Raw genomic sequence first — 23,474 nt, 5'->3', positions numbered from 1 at the left:
TGATGATGATGATGATGATGATGATGACTGAACTAATTAGATAATATACCATATGGTCCAATAAAACTTTTCCGATTCTGTTGGACATAAACAACTTACACTTCACAGTAACAAGGTAAGCTCACTGGTTATTCCAGGCCACTTCTTCAAAGAGATTGATTGAGAGTGAGTTGAGATCAACACGGCATTTGGATTTTCAGTTCTCCACACATTGATGTCGTGGCAGTTGACAATACTACAAGAGCATTCATTGCCTACACTTCTATTTTATAATAGAGTATTTTTCGCACAGTATTCATATAAGCGTCTGAGTGTCTGGAAGTTGATGGACGCTTCATGAAGAATTTTTCCTGTGCGATGCAGCATTATCCCCTCATATTCTACGATGATAACAATTGTTTGACAAGAAGCTTGGGTAGATGTTTTCACAGACTTTCACACCCCAATCACTCGTAATTTTCTCTCCTCAGTGATAAATATCTTCCTGTTAGAATGACTCTGATTACAGATCTTTTCTCTGTCCATTCGCTAGAACATCGGGCTGCACCACAAATCAAGTGAAAATCTACAAGATCCTGTAACAAGTAATTCCCTAACGCCGACAACCTATGACGCACTATAAACAATGGTAAACATCTCTTTAGACATGTCATAGGCGGTTGTGTATTCTTTCAAAGTAGCATTAACTACGTCCATGCGGCAATCAGTAGTTCTTTGTGGAACAATGGCAATCTACAGCACGTGGATCACAAACATTACTGACCCAATCCTCACAGAACCTTAAATATGAATTTCAGACTAATGGTTATACATCACACGATTCTTATTCTAGGTTCACCTACCATCCACATAATTGTGAACCTAAAAAATTGAGGCAAGATTGCAGGATAGCCATAAAACCCAGCTAACATTTAAAAAAAATCATAACTTCAGAACAGTCAGAGGAAACAGTGTTTAATTGTAAAACGTTTAGTAGTTCGCAAAGTTCTTTTATATTTTGCCAGAATTTCAAAGAGTGCCCCCATCGTCGCTCATAGATCATCAAGCAGTGTTCTAGTTACGCCTACGTACGGGTCAGAATTACAACAAGAGTTCTGATTGATTACTTGTCTCATACACGAAGGGTGGAAATGCCACTGACTTGTGTTGTGCACAAAAGATCCTTGACATGACTCCACAGAAAGAAGTCAAATGACGTGACATCGAGGGATGGTACCATCACCGCTCGTCCAACTACCCACCTCTTAGGAAATGTGTCATTCAGCCAGCACATCCCGCACTTTCAAATTGCAAACAGAGTGTGCTCCATTATGCCGGAAGACGATGAGCGGCTGAATATCTTCGATCGGAGGTAGTAGGGACTGTTCTAACGTGCCCAGCTAAACATTTCCAGTTTCGGTTTTCCCAGCGTAGAAAAATGGACCTGCAACCACAATCGTGCATTAGGCCACACGAAACACGGCGCTCCGAGCGATGACGGATGAGTACGCTTGTGGGTTATTGATGCCTCAAATCCTTCTTTTGTGGCAACTAATGTGTTCAGAAGTGTGGAACGTTGCTTCATCTGAAAACAGGTACTTTTTCTGGTAGTTTTTGTCGGCATCTATGGAGGCCAGCCTAGAATCCGTTAACGTATACCGCACTGGACGATTGTTTACCTACAATGCTTGGGCCGTTTGCACCTGGCACTCAGAAATGTGTAATCGCATATACATTTTATGGACAGTTGATTGTGCTTCCGGAACTTCGCTTGATGCACGAGGAATTGACTACTGAGCACTGCTTTGAAATGCAGCTTGCACTTTATCAACACTTCCTTGAAATACAACGAGACGTCCACTTCGAGGAACGTCTATGACATTGTTTGTCTGTTAAAAAGTTCTGGAAACAAATCTTTACGCTGGTTTTTGCCGGTGCTACCCTCCAATTCCGACGTCGGTAATCGCCAATATCTTTGCCACATATGATTCTGCAAATCACATAATACATTGTACCTCCTCATAGGCTGTCACCATTTTCATGCACTCCAAACTAAATCTGAACCAAAGTACAAAATAAAACTACGTTAAGAGGTGATAAACGTTTTACAACAAACCACGATACTCTCTCTCTAGTACACTACTGGCCATTAAAATTGCGACACCAAGAAGAAATGCAGATGATAAACGGGTATTCATTCGACAAATATATTATACTAGAACTGACATGTGATTACATTTTCAAGCAATTTGGGTGCATGGATCCTGAGAAATCAGTATCCTAACAACCACCTCTGGCCGTATTAACGACCTTGATACGCCTCGGCATTGAATCAAACAGAGCTTGGATGGCGTGTACAGGTACAGCTGCCCATCCAGCTTCAACACGATACCACAGTTCATCAAGAGTAGTGATTGGTGTATTGTGACGAGCCAGTTGCCCGGACACCATTGACCAGACGTTTCCAATTGGTGAGAGATCTGGAGAACGTGCTGGCCAGGGCAGTAGTCTAACATTTTCTGTATCCAGTAAGGCCCGTACAGGACCTGCAACATGCGGTCGTGCATTATCCTGCTGAAATGTAGGGTTTCTCAGGGATCGAATGAAGGGTAGAGCCACGGGTCGTAACACATCTGTGATGTAACGTCCACTGTTAAAAGTGCCGTCAATGCGAACAAGAGGTGACCGAGACGTGTAACCAATGGCACCCATACCATCATGCCTGGTGATACGCGAGTAAGACGATGACGAATACACGCTTCCAATGTGCGTTCACCGCGATAACGCCAAACACGGATGCAACCATCATGGTGCTGTAAACAGAACCTGAATTCATCCGAAAAAATTACGTTTTGCCGTTCGTGCACCCAGGTTCGTCGTTGAGTACAGCATCGCAGGTGCTCCTGTCTGTGATGCAGCGTCAAGGGTAACCGCAGGCACGGTCTCCGAGCTGATGGTCCATGCGGCTGCAGACGTCGTCGAACTGTTCGTGCAGATGGTTGTTCTCTTCCAAACGTCCCTATCTGTTGACTCAGGGATCAAGACGTGGCTGTACGATCCGTTAGTCATGCGGATATGCCTGACGTCTTGACTGCTAGTGATACGAGGCCGTTGTGATCCAGCACGGCATTCCGTATTACCCTCGTGAACCCACCGATTCCATATTCTGCAAACAGTCATTGGTTCTCAACCAACGCGAGCATCAATGTCGCGATACCATAAACCACAATCGCGATAGGCTACAATCTGACCATCAAAGTCAGAAACGTGATGGAACTCATATCTCCTCCATACACGAGGTATCACAACAACGTTTCACCAGGCAACGTCGGCAACTGCTGTTTGTGTATGAGAAATCGGTTGGAAACTTTGATGATGTCAGCACGTTGTAGGTGTCGCCATCGGCGTCAACCTAGTGTGAATGCTCTGAAAAGCTAATAATTTGCATATCACGGAATCTTCTTCCTGTTGGTTGAATTTCGCGTCTGTAGCACGTCATCTTCGTGGTGTAGCAGTTTTAATGGCCAGTAGTATATCTTTGAAGTTATGATATATTTAGAAGCTACCTACACTTTATGGACAAACTGCATTTTCCCATTAGATGTGGGACTAGCAAGTGAACAGAGTAAACCTGCTAAGTTATGTCAGTCAGCTGGTACTCACGCAGGCCGTTGGACTCCATGCGGGAGGCGGTGTTGACGGTGTCCCCGAAGAGGCAGTAGCGGGGCATCTTGTGGCCCACCACGCCCGCCACGCAGGGACCTGAAACAAGCCGCAGGACACTATGACGGTCTACAAAATAATTTCTGTTATGAACACTGCATTGTCCTACGCTTATAATGGCATCTAATGCATTGGCATTGCATCACATGTGATTAAAACTTGTTTGTGACAAACTGTTTTAATCTCATGACGTTTGGAAGTCCGTTGCGGAAATGCGGAAGTGAAAGCTTGCAGCAAATCGTGAGCTCACTCGGGAGTGACAGGGGCCGTGAGCTACACAATAAGCGCCTCACCGCTGCCTGCGAGGTTCGTTGGTTGATTTGGGGACAAACAGCGAAGTCATTGTTCCCACAGGATAAGGGAAGGAAGGGGATTGAAGTCAGTCGTGTCCTTTCACAGGAACCATCCTGGCATTTTTTGCTCAAGCGATGTAAGGAAATCACTGAGAACCTAAATCAGGGTGGCCGGTTAGTACTAGAGTTAGTACTATTGCGCAATATGAATTATGTCTCCGCATTAATGGCGGACCTTGCCGTGCACTGTGGCTTGCGTGCCACAGCAATGTGGATAGGGCACCATAGGTGCAACCACAGCGGAGGGGCGTCTGTGGAGAGGCCAGACAAGCGTGATTCGTGAAGATGGGCGGCAGACGTTTCAGTAGTAGCAGCGGCAGCAGTCTGGATGACTGAATTATCTAACCTTGTTACGTCAGACAGAACGGTCTTGCTATGCTGGAACAGTGTAAAGCTAAAAACATGGCGAAACCAGAGTCGCTACTGCTCCCGAGGAGATGCAGCTCTGCTGTTTGGTTAAATGATCCTTTTGGGTAAAATAATCCGCAGGTGAAATAGTCACAGCCCCCCCCTCCCATGTGGATTCAGGGAAAGGGACTAGTCTGGAGGATGCCATTATACGCTTCGGCGCATATAGTATTACATTTCTTAATCGCGCAGGTAGATTACAAAGTTTTAGAAACGGAAATGGATAGGCTGAAGTTAGATATAGTGCGAATTAGTGAAATTCGGTACCAGAAGAAACAGCACTTCTAGTCAAGTGAATACAGGGTCATAAATACAAAATCAAATAGGGGTGGAACAGGAGTGAATTTAAATGGGAAAGCGGGTAAGCTACTATGAACAGCACAGCGGACGCATTATCGTAGCCATGATAATTACAACGCCAACACCCATCACAGAAGTAAAAATTTATATGTCAGTTCGCTTCACAAATAATAAAGATACTGAAGAAATGTACGATGAGAGAAAACAAATTATTCACACAGTTAAGTGAGACTAAAATTTAATTGTGATCTCTGACTGGAATTCGATAACACGTAGAAGAACCGGAAAAACATTAGGGTGATATGGACTGGGTGAAAGGAATGAAAGCCTGGTAGAATTTTGCATAGAGCGTAATTTAATCTCCGGTAACACTTGGTTTAAGATTCATATAAGAATGATGTATGCGTGGAAAAAAACTGTGGACAATAGTAATATTAATTTTGATTATGTAATGGTATGACAGATTCCCGAAGCAGATTTTAAACTGTAATATATCCCCTTAGGTAGACTTGGACTCGGACCACGACATATTATTTATGAACTATAGATTAAAACAGAAGAAACTGAAAAATGATGGGAGATGGAACCTGGTTCGTTTCAAACATGGATGAAGCATGGAGAAGGAATAAAACAAAAGACGAATGGAAAGCTTTGAGACGTGAAATATTGAAGGCAGCAGAAGATCAAATAGGTAAAGACACAAGACCGAGTAGAAACGCTTGGATATCACAGAAGATACTGGCCGTAATTGATGAAAGGGGGAAATGTACAAATACAGCAAATGAAGAAGGCGAAATGGAACGCGGACAGCTATAAATGAAACCGAGCGAAAGTACATAATGTGCGAATCTAAGCTGGAATATCTAGAGGAAAACTGCAAGTCTATAGAACGGCGTGCAACTAGGGGAGTGATACCTGTACGACATACACGAAATCAAGAGCTGAGATTCAAAACCAGTACTAAGCAAGGAAGAGAAATCTGAAAGATGGAAGGAATTTATACAGGACTATACAAAGGAAATTAACTAGTACACACTACCATAGAAAGAGAAGAGAAGTAGACGAAGTTGAGACGGGGGATATGACGCTGCGAGAAGAATTTACAGAGCGCCGAAAGACTTAAGTTGAAAGAAAATCCCTGCACAGACGAAACTCACTCGCAATTATTGGGATCCTTATGAAAGCCAGCCATTACAATATTATTTTGCTTGGTATGTAGCATGTATCAGACTTTAAGAAGAATGTATTATTTCAAATTCCAAAGAAAGAAAGTTTTGAAAGGAATCAGTATTACCGAACCAACAGTATCATAAATGATTATTGCAGAATACTGACACGAATTGTTTGCAGACAAATGGAAAAATTAGTAGAAATCGGCTTCGGGGAAGACCAGGTAGGGTTCCGGAGAAATGTAGGAACACGGGAGGCAAAACTAGCCTATGACTTATCTTAGAAGATAACGTTAACGAAAAGAAAACCTTCGTTTATACTACATCTAAACATAGAGAAAAGTTCGACAATGTTGACTGGATTATACTCTTTCAAATTCTGAAGGTAGCAAGGACAAAATACAGTTAGTGAAAGGTAACGTGCAACATGCACAGAAACCCAACAAGAGTTACAAGAATCGAATGACATGAAAGGTAAGCAGAGGTTGAGTAGGGAGTGAGACAAGAATGTAGCCTGTTTCTGACGTTATTCAGCCTGTACATTATGTAAGCAGTTAAGGAAACCAAAGAAAAATTTGGAGAAGGGGTAAATGATCAGGCCGAATAGCTAAAGGCTTTGAGGTTTGTCGATGACCTTGTAATTCTTTCACAGGATGGTTTCGGGTTAGCAATTATATGGGATGGATAGTGTCTTTGTACGATTTAAGACGAACATCAAAGAAAGTGAAACGACGTAGTTGAAAGAAATCAAGCGATGACGAGGGGATTGGATTAGGAAATGGGACACTTACAGTAGAAGATCAGTTCTGCTACTTGGACCGTAGTATGAGTGATGTCAGCCGAAGTAGAGACACTATAAAATGCCAACAATGACGTTTCTGAAGAAGAGAAACTGGCTAACATGGAATATAAATGCGAGGAAGTCTTTTCTGAAGGTATATGTCTAAAATGTGGCCATGCGTCTGAATGAAACGTGGGCGACAAGCAGTTCAGTCAAGAAGAGAATGGAAAATTATCAGTTATAGTGGTGCAGAAGAAAGCCAAAAATTAGGTGGGTAGATCGCGTAACTAATGAGGAAGTGCTCAACAGAACTTGGGGAAAAAAGAAATTTATGGCTTTCCTTGACTCAAAGAAGGGATCTGTTGATAAGGCCGTGGAGGGAATCGTGGTAGAGCGATGGGCGGTAGGTGGGAGGGGGGCGGCGAAATCATAGAGGAAGTACAAGAGACGTATACAGTAACCAGGTTCAAATTGATATTAACTGGTGATGAAGAGGTCTGCACAGGAAAGAGAAGTATGGAGAGCTGCATCAGTGCAGTCTTCGGACCGAAGATCACAACAAGAACAACTTGAATAATATAAAGAGACCATGAGAGCGCCGTACGTTTTACACGAAATTGGTTTTGGTTAATCGATGGTTCAGGACACATGCTAAGCAGCTTAGAGTTTGTTTGGGGCATTCATATGTAACTGCGACAATTTACATTCTTCAAACCTCAGCAGAGACACTTACAACTACTCGCGCAATTCCAGTAAAATATCGGACTGTTCTGAAGCTTTATAGTCATTTTGCTACGGATGATGTGATGGTGGTCACCAGAAAATGAACTATGATGAATAATTAATACTGAAGTGGTAATGTACGAGTACATGGTGAGGAGCTTTTGAAATGACGGTATAATGAGGAATGGTTTTACACAAGTATCACGTTAAAACATGAACAACACTTTCTTCATTTCATGAGCTGGCTTGTGGAACCATCTAAGAAGTGCATGAAATAGGGTGGGAAGCTGTTCACAAAGGAACCTAACGCCTATTAAAATGACGTATTATTTTTAAATGTACCAAAAAGGCTACGGTGGCAAATAGTGACCTAGTTTTCCCTATTGTTTCCGACCACCTCAAGTGGGTAGGTAATGAGCTTTTATAAATGAAGATTCTCAAGTATAGCGAAACGCTAAACAACAATTTATTTCGTCCCATTTGTAATCTTGGGTTTTCGGCCCCTTATTGTACCGTGCCTTAATTCACCCTGTAATGTGATCGAAGCTGAAGCTCCATGGAAAAAGTAAGAGAAAGAAATGTCAAAGAACTGTTTCTCTCCCCAAGAAACTAGTAATCTATTTATATCCTTCGTAAAAGGAAACGAGTGCAGTGATAACGAGATCTTCTATTTGAAGAACAGTTATATAGTAGAAAAAGATGAATAATTAAAAATCGCGAATGCAAACAGTTTTCAGAAATTTTATTTTGAAGGGGATATTTTCTAAGCTCTTGACAGTCGTCAAGAGGTAATAACATTACCAGAGATAATTTATATAGACGTAATTTAACGCGAGTCTTCCTGCGGCAATGTAACAATTAGATAATATCTGACGGTGTTTTCACCGCTGATATGGCATTTTCAAACGTGCTAGGGCAATTCACGTAGCTGTGCAAAATCACTGTGCCAGGTGTGTTAGTGTTTTGCGCATTTACCGAGCCACCAGAAGACTCGGGTTCGAACATTGGTCCTGTTAGAAATCTCCAATCGTCGCTTCATCCTTATAGATTTCACTAGAAAATTACGTACATGTACTGAAAAGGGTTATTTTATCCAAAAATTTATCTTTGTATCTAATCGCTTTGTTAGGCATACTTAATCTGTAGCGTTTTCAATCGAAATGACAATTCCTATCCATCATTTCCAGTTACTACGTCAGGTAGTAAATTCAGTTCATGCATGCTGCGGATACAAATATTAATCTTTAGGAATACAACACAAAGTTTTAGAGTGATTTGACAGTGTGGGGCTTAAAACTGATAAACTACCTGGCTTTCAGTTATAAATCTCGTGGGGCTGTTAGTCGGTAAACCGTCCTGTTCCCGATTCTTTAAGGAATCGAATCACTCTATTAGTTTACTCATTTTGAGTGGTAAGGGGCAATCTGGGATGATTTCTCGAGAGGAAGTGAACGTCTTTGTCAAAATCGCTTGAAAACCAACTTAACTGTCGATTACTGGTTTCGGTTGCATGATTACCACCTTCAGATCTCGATAAGAGGTTATTATGCGTCTCCTGTGCTAGTTGTCCCTGGCAATGCTTTAGAATGGGTACTTGTACTAGCTGTACAACAATGAGGAACAATGAATAGGACAGTCATGTTTGAAACCACAGATGTTGTTGTGGTCTTCAGTCCTGAATCTGGTTTGATGCAGCTCTTTGATGCAACCACAGAACACAGAGTAATTCGCCACTTGCTCGTGTCCCATACGAGACACTACCGTGTACTCCATTGCACTCAGGGCACCGCTAGACTGACGCTAGGAAGTACACAGTAGTGTCTCGTATGGGACACGAGCATATGGCGAATTACTCTGTGTACTGTGTTTTTATTGCCAATTCATTGTTCATTGTTCATTGTTCTCAGCGAAAAAACAGTAAGTAACAAACTTTTTTTTTCCCTTCATCATTTTGTGTGGGACGTGGGCGAGAAATTTCGAAACCCTTACAAACCAGGTGCAAAGTCTGCTCGAAAGCACTAAGCACTCTCATTCTCAAATACTGGATAATTATAGACTAGGTCAGGGATCGACATGTAATTTTAGATGGAGTCCAGATAGTTTTGAAAATTTTTATCGAGGTCCAGAAGAAAACCTTCATATTACTGACTATTTTTTTTATTTTCACTCACAAAATAATATGAAATACAACAGACAGTCATAGATCTATTTAAAAATCCACAAGAAAGTTCACATTCCTCACTAATGTTTTATTTCAATTTTCATGCTCAAACTAATATGAATTGCAACAGACAGGTAGATATGTATTTAAAATTCCTCACTTTTTATTTTTATTTCGACTCACAAAAATTTTGAAATGCAATAGATAGCAACATCTGCATTAAAAACTCAATGGGAGAAATTTCATTTGCGGTCTTGAGCTAGTTTCTTAAAGTTATTCATGTGGGGAACAGCTTATGTGATTAGTGTCTAAAAGGTGGACAGCCCTTATTCTTGAGCGATACTTGTTCTTCAGATTCACACATATATGTGGAGCAAAACATAATAGCCACGTATGTGATTAATTTTTTGCAATTTCCGTATTTTTCTGGGACATGTTTATTCTAAATTTCTTCAGCGGATGCAGTTTTATACGTTTGCAAAGAAATATTTTCCTACAAGTCTCGTATCTCCATTGGGAATAAAGGCCTTGAAAGGTAGGACAACTTCGCAACCACATCCGTCCATTCTGCCGCTCGAGAAGCTTCAAAAGTCGATGTTAAGAATCTCGACAGCTTCTCCATATCTGAAAAGTCTTGGATCATACCGACAATTCCGTCTTAAGATCTGACATAACACTTCACAATGTTGAAATGTCTATTTCAGAATTACTTTTACCTCATAACTTGCTTGAAAGTGAAAATATTCTTGACGTGCAATATCTTTTTTCAACGATAGCCGGCTTGCGACGAGTAGAAGACAATAGTAATTTCCCACTTTCTTGTAGCTCGGTACTGAGTACATTTAAATGTTTAGGATGTCTTCAAGAAAGCTACAGCTAGCGTACTGCATTCGTTTGCGAGGGACTCTCAATAGTTTCTTGCTTCTTGTGAATGCAAGTTTTCTAAGAAGAACGTTACTTTTTTTATTTGGCAAAAACGTTTAATCACTTAACCTTTACTTATCCACTAGCACCGTTGTACTGCACCAAGTCAGAATCCACAGAATCGCACTCAGAAAGAATCTCTTTGAACTGTCTGTGCCGAAGAACAGAGTCAGACCTCATTAAATTAGTCAACTTATCTACCTGTCTATTACTTCTTTCAGAATCAAACTAAGTTTTCCACGAATTGCTGCTTGGTCAATTATGCATTGATGAGATAGTAGCTCAGCATTCTTATCTCTGATTCTCTTTATTAGTCCTTTGCTTTGCCGATCGTCGCTGGGGCCCCGTCAGTTGAAAGAGGCACCATTTTATCATAACTAATGATTGATTTTGTCATCAGAAGTCTGGAATGAATCTTCTCTGCGAGGATTGCCTTTCACGGCAATATTGATAGCAATTCTTCTCTAAATTCGTTACTTCCAGCATCCAAGAATAGCACGAAAACGGACAATTGCTCGTCATCGACAACACCGTATGATTCATCTAGTGCCATGGCATAGCAAGACGCCTTCTGCAGAATTTCGAGCAAACTACTTTTATTCACAGCAGCAAACATTTCGGTTCGTCCTTTATTACTTCTTGCCTACAATGGAACAACATGTTTCTCTCATCAAAAAGTGCCACGGCCATTTCCATTATACATTTTTTTTACTACTCGGTGTCTGAAAATGGCTTCTGGTATTTAGTAAATGTTCAACACACACGTATCCCTGCTTGTACAGATTTTTCTTGCTCGGTAATAGAGAAAATTTTCTTATTAAAGCTAGATATGCCTGGAGTCTTTCTTGACAAGCTTGACTACCCACAAGAAAATTTTTTTGGTATTGCTGATGAGTTGTTTCGTAGTGTCGTTTTAAACTGGCACTTTTAGCAAGAGCGACAGTTCTGTTGTACATGAGACAAACTGGAACAGCTCTATACCAATCAGGTAGCGTAAAACTATATTGTTCGGTCCACTCAGTCAAAAACGTCTTATTTTCAGTATCAACCTTGCGCCTCTTAGGATTCATGTAGATGCAAAGGAAACGTTAAAAGCCTCGATAATTCCGAAACGCTTCGCGCAAGAACGCAACAACAACTGACGAAGTAACGATAAAATATGTATACTTTAGTTAGATTCGTTCTTTATGAAATTACCGGCCCGACACACTGCAGGTGCCGATGCACCGCAAAGGAGCTACTTCGGTGTCAAAGTGTATCCCGCCACACACCAATGGAACCGCGCCTTAAAGCAGCCGCACTGCAAAGGCGATCCTTCGATGTCAAAGATTTCCGCCGCCGAGTGAACTCGTCCAAAGTTTCATGAAGTAGCTTTAAGCTATTGTTCGAGCAGTTACGAACAGAAGAATGGTGGTCAAAAGTATATGCCTTCTCCGATTTAATGGGGGTTTCAGACACTGCCAGAGTCTGACATCGATTTATACGCTGAAGAGACAAAGAAACTGGTACACCTCCGTAATATCGTGTAGCGCCCATGCGAGGTCGCAAGAACTGCGCAACACGACGTGGCATGGAATCGACTAATGTCTGAAGTAGCGTTGGAGGGGACTGACACCATTAATGCTGCAGGGCTGTACCTAAATCCGTGAGAGTACGGCGCGGGGCGGGGGGGGGGGGGGGGGGGGGGTGGAGGTATCTCCCGAACCTGTCGCTAAGCAGCCAAGATATACTCAATAATGTTAATGTTTGCGGAGTTTGGTGGCCAGCGGAAGTGTTTAAGCTTGGAAGAGTTTTCCTGGAGCCACTCTGTAGCAATTCTGGACGTGTGGGGTGTCGCATTGTCCTGCTGAAATTGCCCAGGTCCGTCGGAGTGCACAATGGACATGAATGGATGCGAGTGATCAGACAGTATGCTTACATAAGCGTCACCTGTCAGAGTCGTATCTATAGTATGAGGGGTTCTATATCACTCCAATTGCACACGCCCCACACCATTACACAGCCTCCACCAGGTCACCTGATGAGACGCAGGGGCAATGGAGTCATACGGTTGTCTCCACATCCGTACGCGTCTATCCGCTCGATACAATCTGAAACGAGACTCGTCCGACCGGGCAACATCTTTCCAGTCATTAACAGTGCAATGTCGGTGTTGACGGGCCAATGCGAGGCGTAAAGCTTTGTAACGTGTAGTCATCAAGGGTACACGAGTGGTCCTTCGGCTTCGAATGCCCACTCCGATGATTTTTCCTAGAATGGTTCGCACACCGACACTTGTTGGTGGCCCAGCATTGAAATTCGTAGCAATTTGCCTAAGGAATGCAGTTCTGTAACCTTGAACAATGCTCTTCAGTCGTCGTTAGTCACGTTCTTTCAGAATCCTTTTCTGGCTGCAGCGATGTCGGAGTTTTTATGTTGTGGCTGATTTCTGGCATTCACGGTATACTCGTGAAATGGTCTTACGGGAAAGTCCCCACTTCGTCGCTACGTCGGAGATCCCATTGCTTTAGCGCCGAGTATAACACCACTTTCAAACTCTTAAAACTGGGTAACATGCCGTTGTAGCAGCAGTAACCGATGTAACAACTGCGCCAGACATTTGTTGTCTTTTATAGACGTTGCCGATCGCAGCGCCGTATTCAGTCTCTTTACAAAACTCTGTAGTTGAATAGGTATGCCTACACCAGTCTCTTTGGCGCTTCAGTGTAATTATTCACCAGTTAATTTTACACTACTAGAAAAAAATTACAAGGGTGGCGCTGGAACGAAACTTTACTTACAGAAAAATATTTTTTTAAAATAATTTGAGAACGTTATGTTTCGCTGGCTGGTTCTTGACTTAACGTGGTCCGAGCCTGGGCCGCGGTCCGCCAATTTCCGACCACTGGTGTAGGTAAAGCGCGCTGAGTTACTCTGGCCTAAGACATACGCAGCTCCTAACTTTGATATTTGATTTAGTTTGTTAGAGAATAAATATATAATTTTACCCTTTAATGGGCAGATTGAAACAACGTCTTAAATATTTAAATTCGGTTAATAACTTTATGAAATTCAGGACATTAAATTTTTTCTGCCGATGGGAGTCGTTAGGCAGGCAACTTTCAGCTGGAGCTGCGATCTGTTTACCCATTTAGTAATATGGACAGTCTGGAAGTCAGTCACATAGCTTACTACAAAAGCATCTGCTGTCTCTCCTAACGCCAAACAGTACAAACACAGGGAATTTAAGGACCGCGATGAACGCCCTGTACGTTGCTGCAATTACTGTGTGTTGCTGGGTTGCCTACCTGTGTGGATGCCGATGCGCAGCTTGAGCTGGTCGTGCGGTCGGTGGCGGATGGTGAATCCCCGCACGGCCTGCAGCAGCGCCAGCGCCATGCGAGCCACCTCGCGGGCGTGCAGCGTACCATTCCGCACCGGCAGCCCCGACACCACCATGTACGCGTCGCCGATGGTCTCCACCTGCCGGGAAATAGAGGCGTGAGTGCCAAATTCATCAAAGCTTTACTTCCCCTGACAGTGCTTACAAGTCAAAACCAAGAATCCAAAATGTTCATGCTTCTCTTTCATGCCATCCTTCAAGGACAGAATGAAGCTTTCGATATCATTTCCCACCTCAGACCCTATCTGTCTCCATATAACCTAACAGAGGCCTCTGGATACCCTACGAATTAATATGTCCCCACAAAACAGATTTCGTATTCTCATTCTTTGTTTTCGCCAAATAGCAACCTAACAAGGATCTTGGGCATCGCTACAGACTAATATGTTACCACAGCTTTCATAATATGGGAGCATAACAAACATTGTCGGTATTTTCTTCTCTTCCTCGTTGTGTATGGCGCTATGCCACACGCCACAACATCGTACAACACGCTTTACAGCCAATATCCAGTAAAGGTAGGGCCAGATGACCCGTTTATGGCGTTTTGACAAGCCCAGAATTTCTTCAGAATTTAGATTCTGGAATTACTGATACATTATTCAGATGCATTAAATTTTAATGAACTGAAAACAATCACAATCTCCAGCATTGGTATTAACATAGTAATCACCATACATCAACACTAGGTCATCGGCTGTTGAAAGCAACAGGATTATCCACTACTGGCATGCTGGGCATATCGTAGCTTCACTAGAGCCGCGCTGGTTGTCATTTTCCAGTTTTCCTGTACGATCTTCACAACTACTGGTGGGGGTCGTGGGCAATTCACTACTTCTTGCTGTTGCCAGTGTCCCACCATGTGGACTAAATATTGGACTTGAGCGAGAGCAGAAAGGATTTTGACGTAGAAAAAATGAGAATGTCTTGTGGCAAGAGCCTCCCATTGGATATACTGCTCGTCTGGTGCAATTCTTTATAGTTGACGCCACTTCGGGGGCTTGCGCGTCGATGTGAATGAGATGATATTGATGAAGACAACACAACATCCTGTCCCTGAGCGGAGAAATCGTCGACCCACCCGGGAATCGAACCTGGGCACCTTGGTATGACAGTCCATCGCACTGACCACTTTTTCTTTTCTTTTCTGATCTCATTTTGTTCAATATTCTTCGTTGAATTTCTTCGGGGCGGTCGTCTGATGACACCCGTTCAGATTGTTTGTTGATGTGTTCTCACAGTTTTTTTATTATTATTACTGACGGTGTAGCCAACCCCCTGACTGAGCACGCTGAGATATGGTGCCGGCTCACTCAGCTATCGGGGCGGACGTTAGACGTGGGAGATCAACTACACACGTCATATTTACAGCCAGATGAGTAGTAGAAAAGAAGTAAGAATTTGGGAAAGATATCATCGTTGCATTTATAGACATAAAAAGGCTTATGGTACAGTTAGAAGGGAATAGACATGGTAAGGTCTGAATGAACTGCAATCATCAGAGGGAAAGCAAACTCAGGATCAGAAACTTGTACAACAAATACACATATTGCGTTATAACAGGTGGCAAGAAATCAGAAGTGTTCGCTAAGGATGTGTGTTCTCTCGAGTGCTCTTCACTATAGCCATGACAACAAAAATAAGGAAACGTCGTCAAAAATCATAAGAAGCCGGTATTAAAATCATTCCATGTGCGTATAACATGATGATTTGGCAGAGAACGAGAAGAAATCAAAAAGAACAACTAAATAACTGGCAGAGAAAGTTGAAGAATAAGGCATGCATATAAGCTTAACAAAAAGTGACGTAGTGAAAATAAGCAGGAAAAATAATTAGTAAAAGATGTAATTTGTAGTGGACACATCTATTAATGAAGTAGATGCATTAGAATATCTGGGAAGTAAGATAACCAAGAAAGGAAACATCAAGGATGTAATTTCAACAGGAGAGAAAATTGATGAAGATTTCATTATTATGTATCTCATATAAGTAGAAATTGGAAAACACCTGACAAAGCCAAGATTGTGGTAAACAAGGCGTATTATATGCCAATTTTGACCATCGGAATGCTGGGCTTGGGCAAAGAGAGATCTGAGCAGATTACAAGCGACATGGATGTGTTTTCTACCATGTATCCTGGGCAAGGTAACAGGACATAGGATAACATTGAAACAAAACGATACACCTTTCAGATGAATCCTCTAAAAGAAATTATGGAAAAAAATAGTCTGACATGGTTTGTCCACATTAAAATAAGGGGACCAGACGTCCAAGAAGAGCTCTGGAATTGATAGAATCTGGAATGCGTTCAACCCCAAGATGACGAAGAAGGTGGGGAGGCCAAGTGAGGGATGATGTGGACCGAAGAGGAGTGCTGTGGGAGAAAATGCTTAGCGATAGATTATGGGAGAAAAGAGAAGATCGGAAGGGACTCTGTGAACGACCTGCATAAACAGAAACGTTTAGGAAAGAAGGAGAAGAAGAAGAAACACTGGGTATTTATGATATTTCAGCGTTTTGTTGTTGGACATTCTTCTCATTTTGGTGCTACCATTGATAAATATCAATGAATTGAACTAAAATTACATTTTAAACAGAATTCTGCTTATAATTATATCGTAAACACCTGTGTTCATAATACTGGATGTTGAATCAGACATCACAAGTGCAGTTTCCTTACAGCGAAGGCCAACCACAAACAAGAAAAATATAATTGAAAGTTACTTCTAAAACATTGTAGGAAAGGCACCTGTACGTGTTTCAATGATGTCTTAACAGGTGTCCGACCTCCCTGCCACTTCTTTTAAATGTATAACACACGTTCCTCTCTTCTGCGAAGAATCTCTTAATTTATTATCAACATCTTCCCACAGCACTACATTTCAAACGGTTCGATTCTGTTCCCTTCCGTTTTCCCTCCATAATTCATTTCTATGCAACGCTGTAATTTTGGAACAAGGCTATTAAAATTTCTAGCTCAAATTAAGACCAATGTTTGATACCAACAAACTTATTTTCGACAGGAATGCCCTCAGTCTCTTTCAGTCTGCTTTGTGTACTCCTTACATGGTGCGTCATGTATTGCTGTCCTTATAAAACAGTAGAATACCTTCGCCTCATCTACTTTGAGGTCTTCAATTTGATGATGATAAAATCATTGCTAATCTCGTTTCTGATACTCCTCATGATATTCGTACTTCTTCATGTTTCTGTCACCACGTTATGTGCTAACTAAACTGTTAACTCCATAGAACGTGTACTGATATTATTTTTCACTTACACTGAGATTAATGTGTCATCAATGGACCTCATCGCTGACGTTTTTTTTTTCATCCTGTAATTTACTACACTTTTGAACGTTTCTTGAAATTCTGGCCGTTAAGAAACACCAGTCAAAGAATCTTGAACTGGTCCTTAATGACCAAACACAGTTCCATTACTCGCCTTTAATAGAGCACGAGCCAGTTATTATTTCTCTGACCATTAACTAAAGAGCTAGTTGTTACAGTTCAACAGCCACATTATATAGTATTATTTCTTCCCTTCTCCTTATCCGATGGTTTCGATACATTCACCAATTTGACCATATGACATAGCAGCCTGTGCCATTACTCACGTGTGGAACAATTCTGTTTTAGACTTTCATATTTTACTATACTGTAATATACGATTAATTTGTTCAGAATCTCTTTAGGTATCATATCATACTTGTGTTTTGTATTGATGCAGTCACAAATGTCACATACCTTGGTACAGCATTCTCTGTACAAGTATGAATTCCTGCAAAAGTTTTGTGTACTATCTGTTTGGCATTAAATTATCTGACGATGACCTAAGAGGCCGAAAGCCAGTTCATAATGAATTAGTAAATATCATTGTGGAATATAAATGCTTTGCTTTGTATTGTAGTTATTAATAGTTTCTTTCCTTCATCGCTTTTTCGGTGTATAGACTGAACAGTAGGGACGAAATACTTTAATCGTGTTGTATATCTTTTCTAATTCAGTCTCTTCATTCTCTTTTCTCCATTCTTCAATTTTCCCTTAGTTACTGTACATATTGCATACTAATCGTCATTCAAGATAAGTTACACCAATCTACCTGAGAAGTTTTCCTCAGTTTTACTCTGTCAAACGCTGTATGTGGGTCGACAAATCGTATGAACACATCTTGATTTTACTTAAGTCTTGTTTCAAATATCAAGCGGAACGTTGGAACTGCTCCTGTAGTGCCTACATCAATTCACAGCTACTGAATATGGTAGGTAGGTTACAAAGAAAAGAGACTTAAAACTAATACGAAGGAGGCGCCGTATACAGCTTGGAGTTCATGCAGTTGGGCTCGTGGTCATTGATCCCAGTGGCCACATCACTGAGGCAGTGTAAATACAATCCACCGTTCGTCGCGGGAACTTGAATAATTTACTCGGAAAAAACTGCCGCCGTCAGAGGCAAATACTGTCATCGGGTCGATGACAGATGTCGCCGTTAAATATGGCAGATAGCGATAGCAAACAGAAGGTCACAGTGCAGCATATAACCTGTTAATTCAGCGTTGGAAACTAAACTTGTGAGTAATGTAAATTATCGTCGCCTTGGCGAGAAAAGCTGTAGTACATCTGATGGCAGCTAAGCTTTAACCAGTGTGTGACGGCTGACAACCTACGAGCTGACGAGCTGAAAATGTGACAGTAACATTAGATCTCGTATGAATGGCTGGGTTTCCAGGAGAACAAGCACTAAAAAAAAAAAAAAAAAAAAAAAAAAACTGACAGCAGAAATAAAATTTTATTCGGTCTAATTATAAAAGCCTTTAGAAAAGCACTAACAATTCCAATAGTCTTCTGACATTAACAAGTGACTCATAGTTTTTCTCTCCACAAAAATCTCGCAACTGTAACACAAACATCAGTGTCTTGCGGTTAGCAAGGAGATACGAGTTTCTACACCGTTACCACGACGGCACACCACTACCGTCCACGACCAAGCTTACTCGAGAAGCAGACAGGTGACCCCTAGCATGGTCTTTACTATGTCTCCACGAATGGGGAACCTGGGCAGATGGCACCTCCTTCGTAACAAGAAGCATCAGCCAATCACAGGCGGCTCTCCCTCCACTCGGTCTACTTTAGCTGTTACTTTTTAACATTCGCTTATATTCAGTTCTAGTTTTCTTGTCTGAGGCGGATTTTAGTGTAAGATACCATATCTCTCTTCTAAAAGTTGGTTTAATTTTTTTGAGTATTATTTAAATTTATCTCTGTTCTGCGGTTTTTTTCAGACAGTATTTGGCATGTAGCCCTGCTAGCCACCTCGCTGGGAGGATTGTTAGGGTGCGCACACAAAGAAAGTGGAGTATCTGCGTAGCGCAGTCCAAGCGTAAGGCGAATACAAGCAGCACAAAGTACATCGCCATGTTATCTAATGGGACAGCTCACAGTGGCCGCCAGATGTCAGCACCTCCTACCCACCCGGAACGAACGAAACGTTCCTTGCTTCTTTCAGTGCTGCATGTCGTCTGTGCACAGCAAAACGGGAATGGCTGTGTGCACATGCCTGCTGCTCTGGGACCTTTCTCAAACAATTTTAAAGATACTGTTCAGTAAAGACATGTCATTCATCGCGTCTTCTAACCTCATTGATCAGCCATACGATGAACTAACTAGTGTTTAATTGTCGCAGAGATTGTTATATTTTGATATTAAGTAACACACTGAACTAGATTAGAATAGATCTAAATGAAAGATAGGAGCCACTGTGAGTTTACGTTTGCTTTATGTCAGGTCACACGTTGTTGTGTACAAAATGTAGCTAGCATACTAGATTTTTCTTTAAACTTGGTAAAAGTTCTATTACGACCCGCAGTCTTGAGAAAATGATTTGTATGCAGCACTTTCATTCAGCATGAATGCGCAAACGATTAAGTATTACTGATACATTCATAACATCCCTTATATTTAAAAAAAGTTTCAAGATACGAAACGAGATTTAGACAAATGGGGCATGCAAGTAACAGACCGCTTTGCCATATGGCTTACAAACAAAACTATTTTCTCTATCGTGACATATAACTACAAACGTTTTCTATGGTATCATCTAATTTGTAAGGTTCATCAACAGCTGATGAAATGAGAATGAGTGTGCCTTGGCAACAATGTAAGAGGAGAAATCACAGGATCATTTTTATACCAAGAACGTGCTTTTTCATAAGCAACACACCTGACTAATCCTCACTTACCAGTTTAATAAACCACTTTTTCAGAATTCTGTGGCAACTACAAGTACATTAGCATGTTAGTGAGGTGACTTCGTGAAATCTCTACTGTGATTTGCCAAGGAAAGAAGATGTAAGTGTTTCTTAAAATTTGCCACTAATCCCATTACGCTGCAAGTATAAAAGGATTAAGAAATTAGTTGAAAATCGCTCCTTCAGTTACAATTTCAACTGAGTCATGTATCCCAGTGTGGTGCGATCCTGAGATCACTGTGGGACAAGTCGAATGGGAGCAAAATTTAAGTACCAACACCAAAATTTGCAAAGCCTTCCGAATTAACCAAAACTCTGGTCCCACATTCCTCAACCATGTCACTGTGAAGACTCTAGTACGATACATAACCTCAAAATGGAGCCTACATGTATCACCCAAAACACAAAGTAGAACCTTACTGATCCCAAACCCAACTTTGATTTCAAACGACGAAGCAACATATAATCAGCTCTCGCAAACATTTATGCTTTTTCAGTGTGCAATATAGATACTTAATACACAACACACAAAGTTCACTTGCTTTATAAAGTTCACACTTCATTGTTTTAACTTATTGTAAGTATTCAGTTCAGAACGAAGGAAAGCTGCGGTTTTCTATCCCATTAAAAGTTTCATGTGACGTAATTATTATATCTGCGTGTGTTCAGTGATCCAGTGTTGTGTTAGAGCTGATCAAAGATCATCACACAGTAAGTGATCATTGTAGTAAACTCAATATTATCCTTTGCTCATTGACTATAGGTGTTTATACTGTTTTGATAGTACTTCCTGAAGACTGTTACTTCATTTACGGATACTAGTGCATTAACAATCTTTGTAATTTGAGTGTTCTAGAGGTGCCATTCACGCTAGACATTAGAAGTAATATGTTATGCTAATTACTATCCCTAAATCAAATTCATTAATCACTACCTTTGTGTGTGGCTAAATATGATGCCTTAACATTGTTTATAGTTATTATTTGCGTTATTATAAAAGTTGTAAGAGAAAATTTAATTAAGAGTATTTCGTATTGGAAAAACATTTTGTGTCCTTTATAGAGAGCATAAAGACATGTTGGTATAACAGGCGGGGGAGGCGGTGGGGGTGGGTCTGTGACAATACGTACCCTCCGCCACACACCACACGGAGGCTTGGGAAGTACAGATGTAGAACTACTCACAAGTATTTTCGAAAACAATTTCAACAAAATTTTCAATTACTTTGATATAATGTTGGGAATATATACCTTGTATACGTCGAAATTTTCAATGATTGAATCGAAACAGCTGTAGAGATCGTTCAGCAAATCCACCACCTGGAACAATACAAGACAGTTTATGAATAATACAGTTACTGGAAATAACGTCTCATCCTCAGAGATAACACAAGCATTGAGCTCCAAGCTACTTTCTGTGTCATCCCGCACCTTTTCTCGGAGACTAGCATCAGACTGATTAGGGTATTACCGTATCAGGCGCAAGTTGCCGCTAACATAACAACACAAACGGCTTCGTTTGGAGTGGTGAATTTACCGGGAGGCATCAATTGCTGATGAACTGCCTTGCCGTCAGTAATCAATTATCGTTTCTCACTACCCACGTTGACTACCTTCAGTGAGCATGGTGATGGCCATGGGGCTGGTCCCATTGCTCCAAATTTTTGTCGAGTCACAGCGATACTACTCTTTCCATCACGGCGTGAGGAGGCATTGAGTATGACTGCAGGTCAAGGGTGGTAGTGATTGAGGGAACTCTGAAGGGTTAACGGTACGATTCCGACATCCTGCGTCCTCATGCGTTACCTCTCATGCTTATGTGTCTTGACGCTATTTTCCAGCAGAATAATGCTCGCTAACGCATGCCTCGTGTCTCTATGAACTACCTGCGCCACACTGAGGTTCTCTCTTGCCAGCAGGATCCTCAGATCTGTCTGCGATAGAGGTGTCTGGGCCTAGATAGGACGGCAAATGGTCCTAATAACTATGGGACTTAACATCTGACGTCATCAGTCCCCTAGATTTAGATCTACGAAAACCTAACTAACCTAAGGACATCACACACATCCATGCCCGGGGCGGGATTAAATCTGCGACGGTAGCAGCTTCGTTGTTCTGGGCTGAAGCGACTAGAACCGCTCGGACACGGCGGCCGGCTAGGGCGGCAACTCCGTCTCAGTATATACAGACTTTAAGACGAGTACTTACAATCTGTACAAAAACCAGATGGATGCTACAAGAGCCGGCCGCGGTGGTCTCGCGGTTCTAGGCGCGCAGTCCGGAACCATGCGACTGCTACGGCCGCAGGTTCGAATCCTGCCTCGGACATGGATGTGGGTGATGTCCTTAGGTTGGTTAGGTTTAAGTAGTTCTAAGTTCTAGGTGACTAATAACCACAGCAGTTGAGTCCCATAGTGCTCAGAGCCATTTGAACCATTTTTGAACCAGCTATAAGAGTCGAGAGTCATGAAAGGGAAGCAGTGGTCGGGAAGGGAGTGAGACAGAGTTGTAGCCCATCCCCGATGTTATTCAATCTGTATGTTGAGCAAGCAGTACAGAAAACAAAAGAAAAATTCGGAGTAGGTATTAAAATACATCGAGAAGAAATAAAAACTATGAGGTTCGCCGATGACATTGTAACTCTGTCAGAAACATCAAAGGACCTGGAAGAGCAGCTGAACGGAATGGACTGTGTCTTGAAAGGAGGATATAAGATGAAAGTCAACAAAAGCAAAACGAGGATAATGGAAGGTAGTCGAATTAAATCGGGTGATGCAGCGGGAATTAGATTAGGAAATGAAACGCTAAAAGTAGTAAATGAGTTTTGCTAGTTAGTGAACAAATATTTCACGATGGTCGAACTACAGAGGATATAAAATGTAGACTGGCAATGGCGAGGAAAGCGTTTCTGAAGAAGAGAAATTTGTTAACATCGAGTATAGATTTAAGTGTCAGGAAGTCGTTTCTGAAGGTATTTGTATGGAGTGTAGCCATGTATGGAAGTGAAACGTGGATGGTTCAAATGGCTCTGAGCACGATGGGACTCAATTGCTGTGGTCATTAGTCCCCTAGAACTTAGAACTACTTAAACCTAACTAACCTAAGGACATCACACACATCCATGCCCGAAGCAGGATTCGAACCTGCGACCGTAGCAGTCGCACGGTTCCGGACTGCGCGCCTAGAACCGCGAGACCACCGCGGCCGGCGAAACGTGGATGATAAATAGTTTACACAAGAAGAGAACATTTCTAAATGTGGTGATGCAGAAGCATGCTGAAGATTAGATGGGTAGATCACATAACTAGTGAGGAGGTATTGAAGAA

The 23,474-nt window shown here is 41.7% G+C and overlaps 1 protein-coding gene across 1 annotated transcript in view; it reads right to left on the bottom strand.

The window, feature by feature from the left end:
• The window catches only part of LOC126267585 (atrial natriuretic peptide receptor 1-like), a 323,447-nt gene that overhangs the window by 51,915 nt on the left and 248,058 nt on the right, over positions 1-23,474 (bottom strand). The window contains exons 15-17 of the mRNA XM_049972878.1: positions 21,400-21,468; positions 13,809-13,983; positions 3,643-3,741 (exon numbers count right to left, since the gene is read on the bottom strand). Coding sequence (XP_049828835.1) covers positions 3,643-3,741; positions 13,809-13,983; positions 21,400-21,468 — 343 coding nt within the window. The remainder of the gene's footprint in view (positions 1-3,642; positions 3,742-13,808; positions 13,984-21,399; positions 21,469-23,474) is intronic.

Source organism: Schistocerca gregaria, chromosome 4, assembly GCF_023897955.1.
Source record: "Schistocerca gregaria isolate iqSchGreg1 chromosome 4, iqSchGreg1.2, whole genome shotgun sequence".
Lineage (NCBI taxonomy): Eukaryota > Metazoa > Arthropoda > Insecta > Orthoptera > Acrididae > Schistocerca > Schistocerca gregaria.
Note: the sequence above shows the minus strand (reverse complement) of the source record. Positions and strands in the feature narration are given on the sequence as shown.